This window comes from Nematolebias whitei, chromosome 2 (genome assembly GCF_014905685.2).
Source record: "Nematolebias whitei isolate Nwh7 chromosome 2, NemWhi1, whole genome shotgun sequence".
NCBI classification, from domain to species: domain Eukaryota; kingdom Metazoa; phylum Chordata; class Actinopteri; order Cyprinodontiformes; family Rivulidae; genus Nematolebias; species Nematolebias whitei.
This window is the reverse complement of record NC_056499.1, coordinates 12396925-12417123: the sequence shown is the minus strand read 5'-3', so window position 1 is coordinate 12417123 and position 20199 is coordinate 12396925. Positions and strand designations below refer to the sequence as shown.

The window sequence follows — 20199 nt, the reverse complement described above, 5'->3', positions numbered from 1 at the left end:
AAATGTTTAGTAAGTGAATTAGCAGTTAGCAAAGCAAATTTTTTGATTAACTGTGCCCATGTGGGACTTCCAGATCCAGACTGGCAAACAGTTGATGGCTAACCAGCTGGACATTGTGATGGTCGACGACAAGAGATGAAGGCAGCGGTGAAGGATGTAGAAATCCTGAATGACTGTAACATCAGGAAGAAGGAGCAGCTGGAGAAATACCAATAGAAAAAAGTGGAAATACAGAAGTTGTAACGTCAAGGCCTTACTGGTTCCAGTGATCATTAGAGCACTTGGTGCTGTGACCCCCAAACCTGAAGAGTGACTCCAACAGATCCCAGGAACAACCCCAGAGATCTCTGTCCAGAAGAGCTCAATTCTAGGAACAGCTAAGATACTGAACTGAACCCTCAAACCCCCGAGCCAACATGTAAGCTCTAAGCTTCTCGTCTTGTTTCCTGTTTTTGGTGTATTCTCGTGGCTGTTACAGCGCCACACGCAGGCCTGGCAGAGTTACTGCACCCTTCTGGGTCGCTCTCTGACAGTCTGCGTGGAGAAAAACATTTCCAGAAACTGTCATGTTTATGAGAATATTTATTAGACACATCCATTATCTTGACCCGCTTCTTCCTTTTTGGGTCACAGGGGTCACTGGTGTCCAACAAGTTTTGTGTGAATGAAGCCTAAATCTTTGATTAAGTATTTCCACCCTCTTGTTTTCAGCGAACACACACAGAGGAGCACGCAGACAAAGAGTCTACCTAATCACAGTTTTATAGTTGTTAAACCGCCCAGAGGAGCCATTACTTAGTTCACACAGCGAGGAGTCAACAGGCGTGAAGACAAACACTCTCCTTCCTCAAACAGACTTGAGTGTTTGCAAAAACACACAAACGAGCCCAAAACGAGGGCCCTTTAACGCTCGAGTGGCTCCACTCAGAGGAGGGCAGGAACCGGGCCGCCTGCTGGCAGCAGCCGTTTGGATCGGACCTAAGTTCTCTGTGGTGTCGAGGACCGAGGGGAGGGGATGAAGGGATCAAGACGAGGCCATGAAAGGAGCAGATTCGGCTCCTGAGAACCCAGAGAGGAAAAGTAGAGTTGTGTTAACCCCTGTTCTTTCACAGTTCTCTCTGGGGCCGACCGACTGGTGGATCGGACTTTCCTTCGGCCAACCGGGAGACGAGCTCAGGTGGGTCGGAGAGGTTTGGAGCGTTAACTGGATGAGTAGTTTAGATTTGATCTTTCGTTTATCCGTCTTCTGCCGATCAAGATTCAACTTGCCTGCTGGATTCCTCAGATAGAGAACTTTACTAATTGGCTTTTATGTTTGTGAATGTTCCTGTAAAGTGCCCTGAGACAACTTTGTTGTGATTTGGCGCTATATAAATAAACTGATTGAATCGCTGTACGAGCTCGCTCGCTTCTCGTCTCGCCTCCTGAGCAGCTCCTCTGTTCGTCGTTTATCGTCAGCTTTTTAAAGTGAAAGTTAAAATGAGACTTAATTTTTTGTTGTGGGAATGCTGAGTCAGCACTGTTGTTTATAATATCTCTCACGTGTTTTGGACGGTTTAATTTCTGCATATTTTGTGTTATTTTAAATTTTCAAATACCCAAAACGTTCAGCTCAATCAGGACAAGGGCGCCACGACTTTTAATTTTTGTAACTTTCATACCTTTTAACATATTTAACTTTATTTACTAAATATTTTCCCCATAAATGCATGACGCTCTTTTCAGTTTCTCCAAAGAGTTTGTTTTCTTTAAATCTGCTTCAGCTGCTCGCTCAATCTGTTTTCTTGCCATTTTAATCTTTTATTCACTGTGTTTTAACTAATGTTTTGAGCAGTTTAGCACTTACCTGCAGTTCTGCTAAAGTGCTTTTTAGCTTTTAGCTACTATTCCAGCTTTAGCTTTTATATACTGTTCCACTAAGTAAAAGTTTTAGCATCTGTTTTAAATGTTTTAGGTTTTAGATGCAGTTTTGCTAAATTTGTTTTTATTTTTTTCTACACTTTGTGCAATTAAGCTTTAAGCTGCTCTGGTTTTAGCTTTTAGCTACTAACTAAATTTCATTTTTATCTACAATTTGTACGTTTTGGCTTTTAGTTAGTTTCAGTTGGTTGGCTTGGACTTTGTTGTTTTGGCTTTTAGTCAGGCAGCACAGTGGCTCAGTTGGTAGAGCTGTTGCCTCTCAGTGAAAAGGTCGCCGGTTCAGATCCCAGCTGGGGCTACTATTCTGGTTTTAGCTTTGAGCTACTGTTCTGCAGAAAAATGGCCACATTTTGTGTTTTTTACCTTTTAGCTACTGTTCTGCTAAATTTAACTTTTAGGAACTGTTTTGCATGTTTTAGCTTTAGCTGCCGCTCAGCTTGTTTGAGTTTTTATCTGTCTGGCTCAGCTTGTGTTTTGACCATTTTAACTTTACCCACTCAGCTTCTTCGGCTGTTATTTAGCGCCCACCTTTCATTTTTGCTGGAAAACGCTAATTTTAGCTGAATTTATTTTCCAGGTGGAGTGACAAAACTGTGGTGGACTTCATGAACTGGGCCGACGGAGGAGTTCAGAGGGAGGCTGGGATGTGCGTCACCATGTCGTCTTCAACAGGTAAACACCAGCAGACGGGTCGGTGGTTCGTTTCTGCTCATGCTGAGTTGATGTTGTTGTTGATGTTGTTGTTGATGCTGTTCTCATTGTTCTCAATGATGTTGCTGCTGTCCATGTTAATGTTGTTTTCATCGTTAATGCTAATGTTCTTGGTGATGTTGTTGTTGATGATGTTGTCGTTGTTTGTTGTTGTTGTTGTTTGTTGATGTTGTTGTCATTGATGTAGTGGTTGTTGATAATGGTGTTGTTGATGCTGTTGTTGAAATTTTGCTGTTCTTGATAATATTGGTTTTATCATTGTTGTTGTTGAGGTTGTTAAAGTTGTTGATGTTGATTTTGTCATTGTTGTCATTAACGTTGTTGTTGAGGTTAAAGTTGCTGCTGTTCTTGTTATTGACGCTGCTGTTGTTGTTGTTGTTATTTGTGCAGTTAATGCTGTTGTTGTTAAAGTTGTTGCTGATCTCGTTGATGTCACTTTTCTCGTTGTTGTTGATGCAGTTCATGTTGTTGTTAAAGTTGTTGATGTTACTGTTCTTATTTTTTATGCTGTTGTCGTTGTTGATGTAGTTGTTGTCGTTGTTGCTGTTAATGTTGTTGTTGCAGGGAAGTGGTCGACCCGTAAATGCAGTGAACTCCACGGATACGTGTGCAGGAGGAACACGGTGTCTGTGGTGGAGACGGCCCAGGAGCCACATTACATCGGAGAATGTCCGGAGAAATGGCTCTACTTCGGACACAAGGTTTGAATGAACGCACGCTCACAGAAGCAAAGCCATTATCACCCGCCAAGCCTCTGTCTGTGTACATTTGTTTATGTCTGTTAGCAAAATATTTTACGAACCATTGGACAGATTTTAACGAAACTCCCAGAATTCCATCTACAACTTGTTCTGGATTGTCGCCACAGCTAATGGACATTAGCTAAGATGAAAATGGCTATAACCCAGCCAAACTTACAGATAATCAGCTAAAGTTTGGTGTGGTAGTAGCTGAGAGTCATCCCAATGCATACTCTGAGCACAAACAAATAAGATCTTGATCTTTGTTTAAAACTTTGCCTGCATTGCAGCGGGTGAAACGCATTCCTGTACAGAATCCTAGTTTTAATATTTACAAATCTCTTTCTCCTTTAAACTTCACACTTTGTCTTTTTTTTCCTTCATTTTTTAATAAAAAATATGTCTGAGTCTCGCAGAACATCCAACAAATGCTTTCTGAGAGTTTCATTAAGATCCATCCAGTGGATCACGAGATATTTTGCTAACAGCCAGGTGAAGAAACTCAGTTGGGACTTCTTCAGGGATTTGTGAAAAATATTAAAACTTAAGCTGTTACAGCAGCTAAATACACATTTAAATCCCTTTTTTTTCCAGTTTTACCAAACATCAAGCTAACGTTAGCCGACAGCATTTTGTCCTCTCCTCTGGACCCTGATCTCCTCGGTCTGGTTTGGGTTTGGGAATGCTGGTTACTGTTTCCTGATCCAATGGTCCTGTTTTGTGTGGGATGTGTGTGTTTTGCCGTCAGTGTCTCCTGCTTCACCTCCCTGGCACTCCAACGGAGGGGAAAAGCTGGAAAGACGCTCAGTCGATCTGCTCCTCGTTCCAAGGCTCGCTGGTTTCCGTGGAGGACGAGATCGAACAAGGTGGAAGAAGTCCACGACGACCTGTTTAATCTACCAAAAATATATATTTATACTTCTTTGTTTTATTTCTGTTTGCTCGTTCCTGCAGCCTACATCACCATGCTGCTCCAGGGCAGCTTGGTGGGGGTGTGGATAGGTCTGCGTGACGAGGACACCATGAAGTGGGCCAACGGGAAACCGGTCAGCTACACCAACTGGTCTCCAATGGAACCAAAGAGCCCCATCACTGTAAGCCTTGGGGAGTACTCACGTCTCCTTCACTCGTCCGCCAAACTCATAGCTTTTAAAGTATCTAACCCTCCTGCTGCCCGTAGGTCAAAACGACCCACAAGGCCTCGGTTTAGGCTGAGACTTGACGCATGCTCTCCGTATAATTGTGTTCCTGGATTTGTGTCTGTTTGCTTTACCCCCCAGCACGATGAGTGGCTCACTGATGAACCTCTTTGCACCGTTCTGTCCAACAACCAGTACATCCATGTGACGGGGAAGTGGTACTACGATATTTGCAGCGAGAGCGAGTACGGCTTCGTTTGTCAGAAACCTCAAGGTACCGCTCCATCTGTACCCCAGTGTTGTTGCTGAGTTTGAATTATCCACTGCGTCACTGTGTGTGAATCACAGCTGTTACTGTTGATCTACTATATAATGTCCTAGAACAGTGGTTCTCAAACAAGGGGGCCAGGACCCTCTCTAATGGGGTCATGGTTCTTAACTTGGAGGTCTGGCACCCTCAAAGGGGACATGGTTTTCAACCAAGGGGGTCAGCACCCATCTGTGTGGAGCAAGGTTCTCAACCTACAGGGCTGACACATTCCTGAGGGGGGCACTTAAGAGCCATTTCACACTAAAATAAACATGACAAGACAAATCTAAAAAAGTTAAATCTGGTCCTCTGGGCATTCAAAAAATGATAAGAAAGATTTAAATGCATCAGACTCTGTCGTTACACACAGGACTGTGTGTTTATTCAATTTAAAGAGTTAAAAATTCACTTTTGTCTGCAAGTTATTTGCTGAATTATTTATAAATTAACAGAAATTACACAAAAATTAGGATATTAGCTCATAAAAGCTGAAATTAGCAAAAAATAGCTGAATGGCAGAAAGAAGCTTAAACTACCAGAAGGAAGTGGAAAGAACTGCAATGAGCTAAAAAAAAATGTAGAAATTGCTGAAAAAGCTAAATAGTAGCTGAAATAGCAGAACAAGCTGAAATGCAGAAAAAAGCTGAAAGGAGCATAACCAGCTGAAATCAGAAAAAAGAAGTTAATTAGGCTGAAATTTGCAGACATTACCATGGTAAACTATCTGAAAACAGCTGAAATTAGCTAAAAAATGCTAAAAAAAAAAAAAAAAAAAAAGATGGCTGAAAAAGTAGACCAAGCTTAGATTAACAGATGAACATGTTTGCTCAATTAGGCTGAAAGAAGCAGAAATGAACTCATAGAAGTGGAAATTATCTGGGAAAAAAGCTGAAATTAGCACAAAAAAAAAAACTGTTGAAAGCAGCTAAAAAGTCAGAAAGAAGCTTAAATTACCAGAAGGAAGCGGAGAGAGCACATTTTTGATGAATTAGGCTGAAAAAGGTTGAAATGAGTGCAAAAAGTGTGGAATTAGCCAAAAAGGCTAAAATTAGCATAAACAGCTAAATAGTATCTGAAATAGCAGAAAAAGTTGAAACTTGCAGAAATAAGCTGAAAGGACCATAACAAGCAGAAATTAGCAGAAAAAAGTTTGAAGAAGCACAAAAATGTTGTAATTAGTAGAAACAATCTGAAAGGAGCACAAACGGTTGAACAAACGGCTGAAGTTAGCTTAAAGTAGCTGAAAAATGTTTAAATTTGCTAAAGGAAGCTGAAAGAAGCTGAAGCAGCACAAAATGTGAAAGGAGCAGTAAAAGGTGGTAAACAGATCTAAAGATCTGAAGGATGTAAAATGAGCTCAACTCATTTTCAATGAGAACAAAAATGGCAGAACAGACTAAATATTTCAAAAAGCTAAAGTTGCACCAACACCAAAAGTCATAGCAGGATTGTCCTGAAAGATCTGAATGTTTTGATTTATGATTTGTTGAAACAGCTTGAAACCTGCGGGATGAGAATCGCACCGAACGATGTACGGAAGAAAAATGGATCATGTTTGTGTGAGCGCTTCATGAACGTTCACACAATGAATGAGCAGCTAAGACGGCACTGAACCGATGTTTTACTGATGAATGTCAACAACTGATTCACCGATAAAACATGCGCGTTAGGTTCATTGGTGTCCTGCATGTGTCCCTGTGATGGACAGGCGACCTGTCCAGGGTGTCCTCCACCAGTCGCACATTCTGCACATCTGTCTTGAGGCTCAACGTTGAGCGTTTTTATCCTCATATTTGAACAGACAACTCAGTTTTCTGACATTTTTATGATAACTACAGATTTTTGCGGACATGTACTCAAAACTACAACCGTCATCGTACGGAAGAAGCAGCTGAAGAACTTTACAGGGTGAAAAGGTGAAATAACTTCAGCTGACAGGGTCCTTCGGCTGGTCTAAATCCAGCTGACCTGCATTCCTCTCAGATACCAAAATAAAATCAGAGCGCTCGCAGCAAAGACCTGAGGAGCTGACATTACTATTAAATAATGATAATTAAATATTAAATGATAATAATAAATGTTATTTGCTGATGTTCATGCATCAGTAACCTCAGGCTGTCAAACATTTGTACAAAATGTGATCGTTAGTTCGCGAACGAACGAGATGCAGTCAGTTACAAGAAGGTCCGCTCTTTATGGATCAGAACATAAACCTGATCTGGTCTTTATCAGGTTCTGGAAAGATCCAAATCTGACCTGAAGTGAACAAACACACACACCAGGTTTCTCTGACAGAACCTGGTTCCAGGTCCTGATCCAGCAGCTTGTAGAACCTCCTACAGCAGCAGAACCTTCAGTGGTTTCCTGTTTGTCCCTCATGGTTCTGGAGGAGTTCTGGTCCACTCTTCTTTCCAACACTGAGGGTTCTGCTCAGCTGTTTGAAGGTCCACCACAGCGTCTCAGTCAGGTTGAGGTTCTGGACTCTGACTGGACCGTTGCAGCATCTTGGTTCTGTTCTTTCTGACCCGCTCTGTTGTAGATCAGCTGCTGTGTTTGGGATCATGGTTCTGTTGGACCCAGTTTGGTCCAAACTTCAGCTGTTGAACAGATGGACTCATCTGACTCGAGTACTCTGTTCTCCAGAGAAGTTCTGGTCCTCTCAGTGACTGACAGGAGCCCAAACCATCAGCCTCTACCACCGTGCTGACAGCTGGGAGGAGCTGTTTGCTGCAGTGCATTCTGGGTAAACATCTGGTCTGGTTCTGGTCCAAATGTATTTCAAATGGGTTGGAAATGAACTTTGAGCCTTCCCAGATTGATGGGCAGCAACATTAGCTTCTCTAAAGGTCATTGCTGATGTCTTTCCATCTTGATGTTGTTTTAACTCTTTTTAGAGGCAGCTGTGGCTGAGTGGTTAGAGCAGTCGTCCTCCATTGTGAGAGTTGGGGGTTCGATTCCACCAACAGTCACATGCTGAATTGTCCCTGGTCAAGCCAGTGAACCCCTCACTGCCTCCGATGTGTGTCCCATCGGTGAATGGATGTGATAAAGCTCTGATTATTCTGTAGAGATAGTAGAGAGCTGTATGAACGGGTCAATGAGGGCACAGGTTGTGTTGTAAAGAGCTTTGAGTGTCTTGATAAGACAGACAGGCACTAGATACGGGCAGTCCATTTACCATTTAACTCACACCTGTGTGGTCCGGAGCAACAAACTAATTCAAAACGTGTACTTTGTGTTTCTCATGACTGTAGGTGGAAGACTCCAGATGGTTTGGAAACTTTTCACGTGCGACTAAACATGGAATAATCTTTTAAATCATCATGAAATAACAATTCTGACATATTTTACCAGCGTTCCTGCTTCTCTGTTTGTGTTCTCTTGCTGCAGACACGTCCAAACCCCCCACCCACACCTACCAGTACCCTCTGCCTGACAACATTGAGTACAAGAGCCACAACTACAAGGTTGTGTCTGGCAACATGAGCTGGTACGACGCCTTGCACAGGTGCATACAGCACAACTTGGACCTCGTGAGCATCACAGATGTGTACCACCAGGCTTTCCTCACCGTCCTTGTCAACAGATTGGATTTACCGCTCTGGATTGGGCTGTATAGTCAAAACGTATGTATCTGCTCGTACAGTATGTAGCGTATATGTCTGCGTGTTTGTTTGACGTGGGGCGTGGCTGCTTTTTCTAGTTTAGGTGTTCCCTGCTGAAATAAATATTTGGTCCTTTACAACCCAGGCAGGATTCTGGTTCCCACAGATTGGTTACAGTCAATCAACTACAGACACTCCTGATCCACTCATTCTGTGCTTAAAGTTCAGAGTCTAGTTCGTGTCCCTGACGCCGGGCAAAGAGGGGAATGAGAAATACCCTCCGTCCGTGTTGTGAGCCTGATAACTTGGAAAATAAGTGGAGTGATCTAGACTGAGTGTCACACACTTTCATGACACCCGCTCCAAGGTCAAGGTCCCAAATCAAGGTCAAAGTTATACAAGGTCTTTGCTTGTCCAGGACACTGCCATACATTGCTGTATAATAGCTTGTTGATGGGTGTATAATGTGCCGTATGTGGTACTCGTTATTTTAATTCAATTCAGTTTATTTATGTACTGTAGCTCCAAGTCCCAACAGAAGTCGTCTCGGCACTGAACAAAAACGTTCACAGACATTATTAAAAGCCAATCAGTAAAAGTTCTCTAGCTAAGGAAACCAGCAGATTGTGTTGAATCTTCACTTCGTTGCAGTCTCTCATCCTGAGCACAAAGCAGAGGCAACAGAGGAAAGGAAAAACTCCCTTTCAACAGGAAGAACTCTCCAGCAGAACCAGGCTCAGGACGAGCGGCCGTCTGCTTCGACCAGCTGGGGTTTGAGAGGACAGGAAGTAGAAATGGACAAACAGAGTGGCAGGTTCCGGTGGACTTTCTATTGAAGCAAAGACAAAATAACATGTAAAGGATAAAAATAATTACAAATACAACCAGGTAGAGTAGAGCAAGTAAAGACATCAGCAGAGTGAGGAAATTAGGTCAATGTGTCCTCCAGTGGTCTAAGCCTATAGCAGCATAACTAAGGAATAGGTCAGGAAACCCAAGTCCACCCTAACTATAGGATTTATCAAAAAGGACAGTCTTAAGCCCAGTCTTAAAACTAGACAATGTGTCAGCCTCACAGACAGAAACTGGATGTTGGTTCAACAAGAGAGGAGCCTGAGAACTGAAAGATCTGCCTCCCATTCTGCTTTTGGAAACTCTAGGAACCACAAGTAAACCCGCAGTCTGAGTCTGAGAGCAAAGTGCTCTATTAGGAAAAAATGGAACAATAAGATCTCGAATATAAGATGGAGCTAGGTTGTTGAGAGCTTTGTAGGTTAGAAGTAAGATTTTGAATTCTATTCTGGATTTGACAGGGAGCCAGTGGAGTGAAGCTAAAACTGGAGCGATATGAACTCACCTACTAACTCCGGTTAAGACTCTGGCAGCAGCATTTTGGATCAACTGAAGACGTTTTAAACAAGTATTTGGACACCCAGATAATAAACCATTGCAATAGTCCAGTCTAGACGTGACACATGCATGGACCAGTTTTTCTGCATCATTTTCAGATAAGATGTTTCTAATTTTAGTGATATAACACAGGAGGAAGAAGGTGGTTCTAGTAACGTTTTTAATGTGGGGGATAAAAGACATGTCCTGATCAAAAATAACACCAAGATTTTTAACATTAGAGCTGGAGGACAGATTAATGCCATCTAAGGAGGGAGAAAGACTGAAAAAATTATTCCTAAGGTGCTCAGGTCCAAAAACCGAAACTTCAGTCTTGTCTGTGTTCAACAGGAGAACATTAAGGGTCATCCAGGTTTTTATGTTTTAAGACATGCTTGTAGTTTAAGTAGCTGATTGGAGTCATTGGGTTTAATGGACAAATATAATTGTGTATCATCAGCATAACAATGAAAATGTAATATTTTAGCTCTGTTTGCATACTGATAAAAAATAACTATTTTTGGTGATACATGGGTTAACGCTTGAAATTTACACATCTTCAGAAAACTTGATTTGCAACCAGACTGTAACTTCTAATGAGTTGTTTTGTGCCACAAATGGAGCAGTCTGACACATTTTTGGGTTGTGAATCGTTCCAGAGTGGCATCAGTTATCAGTGGTCAGATGGCACCGACATGTTGTACATGCACTGGGACGTGGATGACGATGACGACGACTTTGTGACAGGGGAGTGTGTGTACATGGACGTGAATGGAGACTGGCGGAGAGCCGACTGTGAAACTCCGCTGTCGGGAGCTCTGTGTCACGTCCCTCCGTCAAGTCAGTGAGAATCTGATCGTTAGAAACTGATTTCTCATGGGCTGTGTGAAAACCCACCCGGTCTTTTCTCCTTCTGCTTCTTCAACAGACCGTAAACCTTTTGTCCACTGTCCGTCCACGTGGGTGAAATTCGAACGTGGATGTTACAACTTTGAACCTGTGGTTGAAAAACTGACCTTTGAGGAGTCGAGGCAGCACTGTAAACATAAAGGTAAAGTATTTACATGTGGGGACTTTAGTCACCCCCATTATTTGATAAAGTTGTGTGCTTTTATTTGTCTGTTACATCATAAAAGCTCAATTAATGTCAGTTTTATCTTACTACGGATGAATTTCTATGAAAATTGCACAAAATAATCATTGGATGAACGTCTGACTGATTAAGTTTTGGAGTCAACTCGATTCAAGATGGCTGCCACAGCTAGTCAAATTTTTGCGATCACAGAAATGACGGTCGATGTTACCAATATTCAGCTAAAATTTGGTGTGGTAGTACAGGGCTTAAAGCGCTCCGGCCTGGGGCTGGATTTCCGGCTTGAGAGCGAGACAGCCATCCGGTCCGCCTCAATTTAACTTCAGTTAATAAACAGGGATTGCGTCCAGTCACAGTGAAGCTTGCGTTGTTTTGACCAATAACTAACAGTGAAGCGGGTCGTAGAAAAGCAAGCAGGCGTGTGTATGCGGTCACATCTAATGTACTATGTAGAAGCTCTGTGTTGAGCAGAGAGCTGCCATGTAGAGCGCCCAGGGGAGCAGATTCTGGGGGTTAAGGGTCTTGCTCATGAGCCCAGGGTGGGGCAGGTGTGGGTGTTTCACCTTTCCCACCCACATTTTGATGTTGTCAGTTCAGGAGTTGAACTGGCAACCTTCCGATCACAGACCCATCTTTTTTAACCTCTGCGCCACCACTCCCCACAGTTAATAGTAAAGTGAAATACTTAAAACATAAGAAATAAAACAGAGTTCATTAATATGCTACCTATAATTTTTATTTGCCCTTCCACTTATTTCATCGTATCATTCAAAAAACTGCCTCTAATCATTTACCGGTAACCACCGGTAGCTTCCTCCACTGATAAAATGCCCAAAATCCTATATTTAACAAAAAACTATTTATTTGGAGCTCCAAGCTCGTAGAACAGAAGAAAAGCACATTTAAAGCAGATGATGTTCTCTCCCTTCTCATCATTTTCAGTTCAGTTCTTGTTTCATTCAGAACTCTCATACGTCCAAACTGAGTAAACAAACACATCTAAGCCCGATTTTTATTTTTTTACCTGGACACAGCTGGCAACACTGGAAACATTTCCTACCACGAACCAAACGTTTGTCACGGCAAGGGTCAGCCCACTTCAAACGAAATAAATCCGTTCATACATAGCGCATCACAGCACCGCTCCCTGTTTGTGGTGACAAGCTCGCGCTCTTCTTCTTCTGTTTTAAAGGCGGCGCGCCTGGCTCTTCTTCTTCTCTGTCTGTAATGTTAGCAGCTATGGTAATAGCTTTTGTTGCGCGCAACATACTCGCGCTTTCTACCCGGTAATAACAGTCTACACGCAACATTTTTTCCTCATTCATAAAATGCTAAAATCGGGGACATTTCCAGGGACAGCTTTAGCCGGGGACAGGTCGTCCAAAACGGGGACTGTCCCCAGAAATCAGGGACATCTGGTCCCCCTAAGCTACAATCTAGCATCACAGAACCAAAGCTATCTAGGTATCAATTCACAATTAGAATACAATGTGAAGCTTAATCAAGGTACATAACTTAAATAGAGATATCTTTTTTATTTATTCATTTATTTTTTACTGGACGGTGATGGTTGGGACTTTCTTGTGTTTCTGTCACTTTTCCAGTCAACACTTCGGACGTCCTGACCATCAAGAACGAGACGGAGAATCTTTTTGTTCTGGAGCATCTGTGGTCGTTGGGGTTACTTCACCACACTGTTTGGTTGGGGATGTACTTCGACACAGACAGTAAGGATCGCTCCCTGTATCCCATCAGATTAAGATAAATTCACCAAATTTAGCTGTTTAATCTGGTTCCAGCTGATTCCATGGCCTGGGTCGATGGTTCACCAATGGACTACACCAACTGGGCCAACGAAAAACCGGACACCAAACAACTGACCGCAGACGCTTGTGTTACTACCAGAGGGGACGATGATGTGTGGCACCTATCAACGTGCACGGAGCGGCTCGGCTTTATCTGCAAAATTCTCCCAGGTAGGTAAAAATAATAAGAAGACTCTTCTCAGCTCAAGTTACCAAAGTACACCAAGTCTAAAGCAAGACGTCTGTTTTACTTTATTTGCATTTTTGGCCGAATGAAGTCAAGTCAAAAGAGTGCTTGTGCCTTTTCAATGTTAAAGTGAATATAAAGTAACGTCTAGCTTTCAAATTAAAATACAAGACCACAAACGTGCAACCTGGCTGGGACTCTCATCCGTCCAAATTTGGGGACATAATGGACCCTTTTGGGACAGTATCCAGTGAGAGACAGCTGGAGGGAAGGACTTTCCTCACAATGTTCCAAGCATATCGGAGTAAATTCTTTATACGCGTTAGTGTTTTAAAAACTATTCTCATTCCACACATTTATACATGTATACTTTAAATAGTAGTTGTTCTGCAACGTTTGTTTTATCGTCGTTGACAGTTCAATAACGGGATAAAAACCTGTTGGGCCTTAGATTATTTGGTGTAAGTGAAGTAATAACGGCACACAAAGGATTTCCTGTGGTTGGGAAAGCAGCGTCTGCAGCTCCGGCACGAGCCTGTCTGGTGTAATTGTAGTTTAGATTTGATTTGTCTGAGACGTCCAGGGTTGTGTTTAGGCCGAGAACACAAAGGTGACGGTTCACAACCTTTTCGCTCTGGAACCTGTTTTTTATTAATACCATGTTAGGGACTCCTGGAACGCTGTTTCTGTGTGGAGGCGAGGAAGAGTTATTTAAAAAAAAAAACTGTTCCCGTGTGGACGGGGTTTAAACTTGTGTTTAATCCTGCTCTTATATCTGATACCGCTCTGGTGATGTCGTGTCTCCATTCTCAAGTCTCACCACAACTCACATCTACTTACCCTTGAGTGCACTGTTGCCAACTCCTCGGTCACTGTCGGCGATCCTAAAAGTCGCTAGATGACGTCATCACCTAATTGACATATTTGGTCATTCCAATATAATTGTGGCTGTAGGAAAAATGGCTCTACACGTCACAGAGACAAAAAGTGATTAAAAACTGTGTGTTTAAAATTTCAAATGAACTTTATGAATTAGTTTCATGATTGTAATGCTTTGCACAGACCCACGTTCCATAAACTAATTTTGTCACATGTTTTTTATTGTTAGAATGTTATTTTAACATTTAAATTTATTTTCAGAGACTGCAGATGGAAATTAGCTAGAAAGATATAATCTGGTACATTGCATCTTTACTATATTAGCGTTTAATATCGTCTATATATGGTCCCTAACAAACAAACAAACAAAAACACGGTTATGTGGGCTGGAATTACAGCTTTCCAATAAAACTTCCTTCTTTATCTGGGCTTGAGACTGACAAGTGACATTCTGGAAGAGTTACTTGGTTTTATTGATTTTGTTAGTTTTAGGTTGTTTGTTTTTTTATTATTTTTTGGAGCCTACAACAAATCACAGTAAAATATGAACCTTTTACGCCATAACATTTTTAACAATCTTTGTAAAGATGGTTGTATCGTGACAACTTTGACAATCTAAATGGATAAAAGAGAAGAAGAAAAAACCTAATATTGGCGATGTGAGATGAACGTTTTCATTGGGCATGCGTGATTCATCTGCAGTAAACGTGCGGTGGATCTCTAGGAGGTCACAGTGACCATCTGTCAGTCTGGGATGGGGGCGGGGCTTACAATAGCTCATTCTGCTTACAGTGACTGCAGAATGATTAGTGCCTTCATGTGCAGACTCCAAAAGTCTCCAAACACCAGGAAATGTAGCCAGATTTCTCACAAGTCACTTTAAAAAGAAAAAAAGTCACTAGAAGTGTCTGAAAACTTGTTATATATAGTGACAATTTGCTAAGTTGGCAACACTATGTTGAGTTCAGTCTTGATGTGGGCGGCCCCTCAATATAGGCACATCTAAGATGTGGGCGGACCCTCAATGTGGGCAGCTCTTAACTGTGGGCGGGTCCTTGATATGGGCGGATCCTATATGTGGGTGAACCCTCAATATAGGCGGATCTTAGATGTGTGAGGACCCCCAATGTGGGCGGGTCCTTGATATGGGCGGATCCTCGATGTAGGCAGATCATCATAATGCCACTGCTCAGATTTTCTGCTCTTTTTTTTTATACCCAAAGCAAACAACTCGGCCACAGTGGTAAATTTTTGTTAATTTTATGTTTATTTTTTTACAATTCTTATTTCCTCAGAATTACGACTTTTTGGGGGAAATTCCTAGAATTTTAGGGAAGAGGGTTGTGGCCACAATGTAATTTATTATTATTATTATTATTATTATTATTATTATTTATTTATTTGTAATTCTGACTTTTTTTTTTCTCAGAATCCTGACTTTAATGTCAGAATTCTGAGAGAATAAAACAAACTTTGTTTTTTTCTTTTACTGTGACTCTTATCGTCTTCCTTAACACACCAATGGGCACATGCGTAACTACAAACACACACGGTCACAGTTGGAGCCCCTAAATCCTTCAAATTTGAAATCTGTCATCAGCGACCAAACACAGAAACATTTGACCTCCTCTTAGCACCACAGTGTTGGTTTACATGTTGCCATTTTAATGGATAAATTATATATTTTTAAAAAGTAAACAACAAAAACAACCACTGCGGTTGGAGGTTTTAAAAGATGGTGAGTTTGATTCTTGTGAAGGAGAAGCTCTTATGATTGATAGCTGAGTGGATCCAAAGAACCAAGCTGAAAGTGAGGGGGGAAAAACTGGACCTTCACCGGGTCGGGCCGAGTCAGGCCGAGTCGAGCCCACAGGGCCACATGAGACCATGTGCGTAACAAACAGCAGTTGACTTTTGGATTGTGTGAGAAACATCTAAGTGTAGGAAGTCCCTGATTAATGTCCGTGTTTAAAAAAAAAAATCTTAAAACAAAGTTACAATATTTAAGCTCCGTCTTTGTCTCGTCTCGCTTGTCTCCAGAAGACATTTGTCTCGTCCATGTGGACAGCTCAGGTTTTGTTTGAAGGTTTTAGTGATTTTTTTCTTGGTCTTCTTTTGCAAAGCCATAAAAAAATGTCCGAAAACTCCAGAAGTGAAACGTCGTCTGTCTCAGGTTGCTCAGACGTTTTTGTTCTCGTTTTTACTGATAGGAATGAAAATGAAGTAGTCTGTATAAAAATAACCATTTATTCATTGCAGCAGGGTCCATTTCCCCTTGAGGAGGTGGTACTTTTTGTGTTAGACTACAGATGATTCAAAGAAAAAAACACAGAAAACGAGTGTTTTAACGGCGAATTGTAAACGGCAAAACTCCAAAAATATATTCGAAGCATCACCTTCACAGCTCAGTAAATGTATTCTGGCAGCCGGCGCCGTGAGGCCTCAGAGAAATGTTGATAAAATGTTTTCTTCTTGTAATTTTTGTTGCTGCTGTTTTGAACAAGGTCACATTTTTGTGAGAATTAAAACGAAACATGAGAACTTCTGTTCTTCTGTTTCAGATGTAATCACTGAGGTGGATGTGGAGCCGCTAAACGGTAAAGATCTCTGAACTCACAGTGGGAGGACGTGTCCACATGTCCCATACGAGGATGTGTCCACGTGTCTCACATGAGGACAGGACGCTTCACTTTATGGGGAATAATGTGGATTAAACGCTAAATGAATACATACCACCCCCCGAGTTCAAGTGACAAGTTTTTGTGATGAAAATAATGAAACCATTTTCAATCTTTCAAAACTTTTTCCGCTTTCACTTTTATATTTTTTGTGAATTCAACAGAAAGAAATCTGTTCAAGAAAAGAAACATTAAAAATAAAATCACATTTTAGGGGAAAACACTGAGTGCTGAATAGCTTTACTGATGCGTGCTGAGTTTTTAGTTAAAACAAGAAAAACAAACTAAAAGCAGCAAAACGGGGAGCTAAAGCCTAAATGTCGCAAAGGATTAGCTAAAATGAAAAGCAGCAAAGGGTTGTTTAAAGGCAAAAATAGCCAAAGACTAGCTAAAAGTAGCAAAATGCTAAAAGCTAATTCATCAGAAGAATAGCTAAACACTAAAAGTAGCAGAGTAGTAGCTAAAAGCTAAAAATAGCAGAGTAGTAGCTAGAAGCTAAAAGTAGCAGTACAGTAGTCCCTCGTTTATCGCGGGGCATCCCTACCCTGAAGCCCTGCAATAAGTGAAAAACCACGAAGTAGGAATAGTAGTATATGTAGTACATAGTAGTTAAATTTATTATATATATATATATATATATATATATATAGATATAGATATAGATAGATATATAGATATAGATAGATATAGATGGATATATAGATATAGATGGATATATATATATATATAATATAGATGGATGGATGATAGATATAAAGTTGTTTTAATCCCTTCCCACACTCTTGCAATATTCTAAACAATGTTCTAAACTAAATGCTCTAAAAAAGGACAGCATGTCATGATCTCCGCTCTCAGCCACCTGCCAGGGCTCTTGGCCACGCCCACTTCGATGCTGCAGAGTGGAGATCAGCTGATCAGCTGCAAGAGAGCACTTCTCCCCAGCTGTGGGCTGCACACAGACCTGTGCAGCAGGTGCTAAATAATTTAAAATTATTTTAAATAAAAAATCCATGACGATCGTGCAGCTCATCCATCAATCAGCCAATTGTGTGTCATGTCCAATCTTACTTTGAAAATACGCGATAGAGCGAATACGTGAAAAACAAACTGAAGTAGCGAGGGACTACTGTATTGTAGCTAGAAGCTAAAAGTAGTGGAACATTAAATAAAAGCTGAAAGTAGTACACGAGTAGGTAAGAGCTGCAATTACTAAAATGCTAGTTTAAGCAGCAATATTCTAGCTAGAAGTAACAAAAAGCTAGTTAAAAGTACAAAGTAGCAAAAAACTGGCTAAAATGGCAAAAGTCAAGCTAAAAACCATTATTAGCAGAACAGTAAAAGCAAAAAGTAGTGGAAAGGTAAGTAAAAGCTAAAAATAGCAAAAGGCTAGCTAAAAACTAGTACAATGCTAGCTAGTAGCAGGACATTAGCTAAAAGCTAGAAGTAGTGGAAAGAAGGTAAAAAGTCAAAGCAGCATCAGAGGAAATTTTTTTCTGAAGCAGGTTTCAAAAAGAACAATGGTGAGTTTCGGGGTGGGGGGGTCTGGGTTTGTGTCCTGGACCCAATGTCTCCTCGACTCGACTGCAGTGAAGCTGTGGAAGATGGAGATGTTGAACAGGAATACAGTAAATTTATTATGGCTTCGTTCATTTCACGCCACATAAACTGGTCTTTTCCAGCGGTGGAGACTTGATCTGTATTTTATACGTCTGCTGTAATAACGTCGTCTCACGGCTGAAAACCTCTCGTCTGTTCCAGGTTCTCATCGCAGCATCGTTCCTGCTGCCGCGGTGGTGGCCGTCATAATCTTTGCCCTGCTGGCAGTGGCGGTCTGGTTTCTGTTCAGGAGGAACTCGGCTCATTTCCGGGGCCTCCCTACGCCCGGGGGTGCTTATTACAGACAAACGGACTCTCAGGGTACAGAGTCGGATGGGAACGTGCTGATCACAGACCTGGAGGCTCACTCAGGAGAATAACACCAAAGGCTTTTTTACTGTTCACGTCTGATTCTCTGAATGTGTCTTGGTTTCACCATCAGGTACAAATGCGTGGGGGCGCCAGCTGCTTAGGATGGTGCTGAGGTCATCACAGGCAACATGAACTGTAGTTTTGATTTATTCAAAACGCTCTAATGCGATAAAAGCTGCTGCCTCTGAAACAAATAAAAATAAAAAGGTCACTTAAATAAAATTGAAGAACTAACGAGCTTTACATCTAAAAGCATAAAGTTTAATGATGCAGAATAATTTTGAGTTCAAAGACATTTTCAGGTTTGAACAAAGTAAAAAATCTTGATTTTTTTTCCTCATCAAAGTCTAAATATGTTTTATTTCGATAACAGAAAATGTTTTTTTTGTAAATTCAATTCTGTTCAGGAGCTGCTGGGTCTGTACGTCTGCTACAGGAACCTTTTCAGTATTTTGTATTTTGTTGCGTTTACATGCTGTACATTGGTGCGTATGTTGTACAGTTTGCATTTTAATAAATAAAACAGGTGATTTGTTGTTGTTTTTGAATATTTGAGTCTTTAGACATGATGGTGTTGGGGTCAAAGGTCAGAGTCACAGATAATGACTGTGTCCAAGGTGTAAATAGACAAACGGGTCAATTAAAGAACATGTACCTGTAGCTCTCGGGTGAAAAACTCACCTGTTGACAACTACCTGCCGATTCAAACCATTTGATGATCAGAGAAGTGGACTTCACCAGAACCACTCAAGGTTTGTTTGGAAGTTGTTTAAATAAAAACAAAATCCAACATGGAGCCATAGTCTGTGGATGTTTTCTGTCCTAAACATTTGTAGGGTTACTTATGAGTGGACAGATGGGGACAAAGCTAGCTGGAATAGGGACAAGGTTTAACTATGGGATCACCTGTGACCTTGACCTTTGACCCCATGACCTTGGAATCAACTAGGATCATGTTTGACCTATGAGTTGTGCAGTTTGGCATTTTTATGTTGAAGTGTTTCTAATTTGGAGCAGGAAACTGTCCACAGACGGATAGTGCCATCCCATAATACATCCCATATTAGGACAATTGATAGAAACAAAGCAACTTGACTTGTGTTTTGAAGCTGAAGACATTTTCTATCCGTGTAGCTTTTTCAGTTCAGAACTGGATAGTGAGGAGTTCCAAGCTTTACACTGCAGGAGATGCTCCATTTATGCAAATGATTATGACTCACCTGCCTCCTGAGGGTAATTAGGGTCTTTGCCTTCCTCCTGATGGTCATCAGAGTCTTTGTTTCTCCACCTTCCTGAGGGTCATGAGAGTATTTGCCTTCCTTCCCTCTCCTGAAAGTCATCAGGGTGTTTGTCTCCTTTCCATCTCCTGAGGTCTCCCTCCCCTCTCTCCTATGGGTCATCAGGGTTTTTGCCTCCTCCCCTCCCTCCTGAAGGTCATCAGAGTCTTTGTCGCCCTACCTTCCTGAGGGTCACCATGGTCTTTGCCTCCCTTCACTCTCTTCTGAGGGTCATCAAGGTATTTGCCTTCCTTCCATCTCTTCTGAAGGCCATCAGGGTGTTTGTCTCCTTTACATCTCATGAGGTCTCCCTCCAGTGGGTCATTAGGGGTTTTGACTCCTCCCCTCCCTCCTGAAGGTCATCAGAGTCTTTCTCTCCCTACCTTCCTGTTGGTCATCAGGGTCTTTGTCTCTTCTCGTGTTCCTCCTGATATCTCCCCTCCCTCCTGAAGGTCATCAGAGTCTTTGTCTCCCTACCTTCCTGAGGGTCACCATGGT

General features: G+C 41.6%; 1 protein-coding gene across 1 annotated transcript in view; it reads left to right on the top strand.

Annotated features, from left to right (window-relative positions):
- Positions 1-18689, top strand: part of pla2r1 (phospholipase A2 receptor 1) — a 46323-nt gene extending 27634 nt beyond the window's left edge. The window contains exons 18-30 of the mRNA XM_037693097.1: positions 1113-1177; positions 2498-2592; positions 3196-3332; positions 4120-4237; positions 4326-4465; positions 4652-4784; positions 8211-8446; positions 10474-10654; positions 10743-10865; positions 12512-12634; positions 12707-12883; positions 16340-16375; positions 18215-18689. Coding sequence (XP_037549025.1) covers positions 1113-1177; positions 2498-2592; positions 3196-3332; positions 4120-4237; positions 4326-4465; positions 4652-4784; positions 8211-8446; positions 10474-10654; positions 10743-10865; positions 12512-12634; positions 12707-12883; positions 16340-16375; positions 18215-18432 — 1782 coding nt within the window. The 3' untranslated portion in view covers positions 18433-18689. The remainder of the gene's footprint in view (positions 1-1112; positions 1178-2497; positions 2593-3195; positions 3333-4119; positions 4238-4325; positions 4466-4651; positions 4785-8210; positions 8447-10473; positions 10655-10742; positions 10866-12511; positions 12635-12706; positions 12884-16339; positions 16376-18214) is intronic.
- Positions 18690-20199: the final 1510 nt, after the last annotated feature.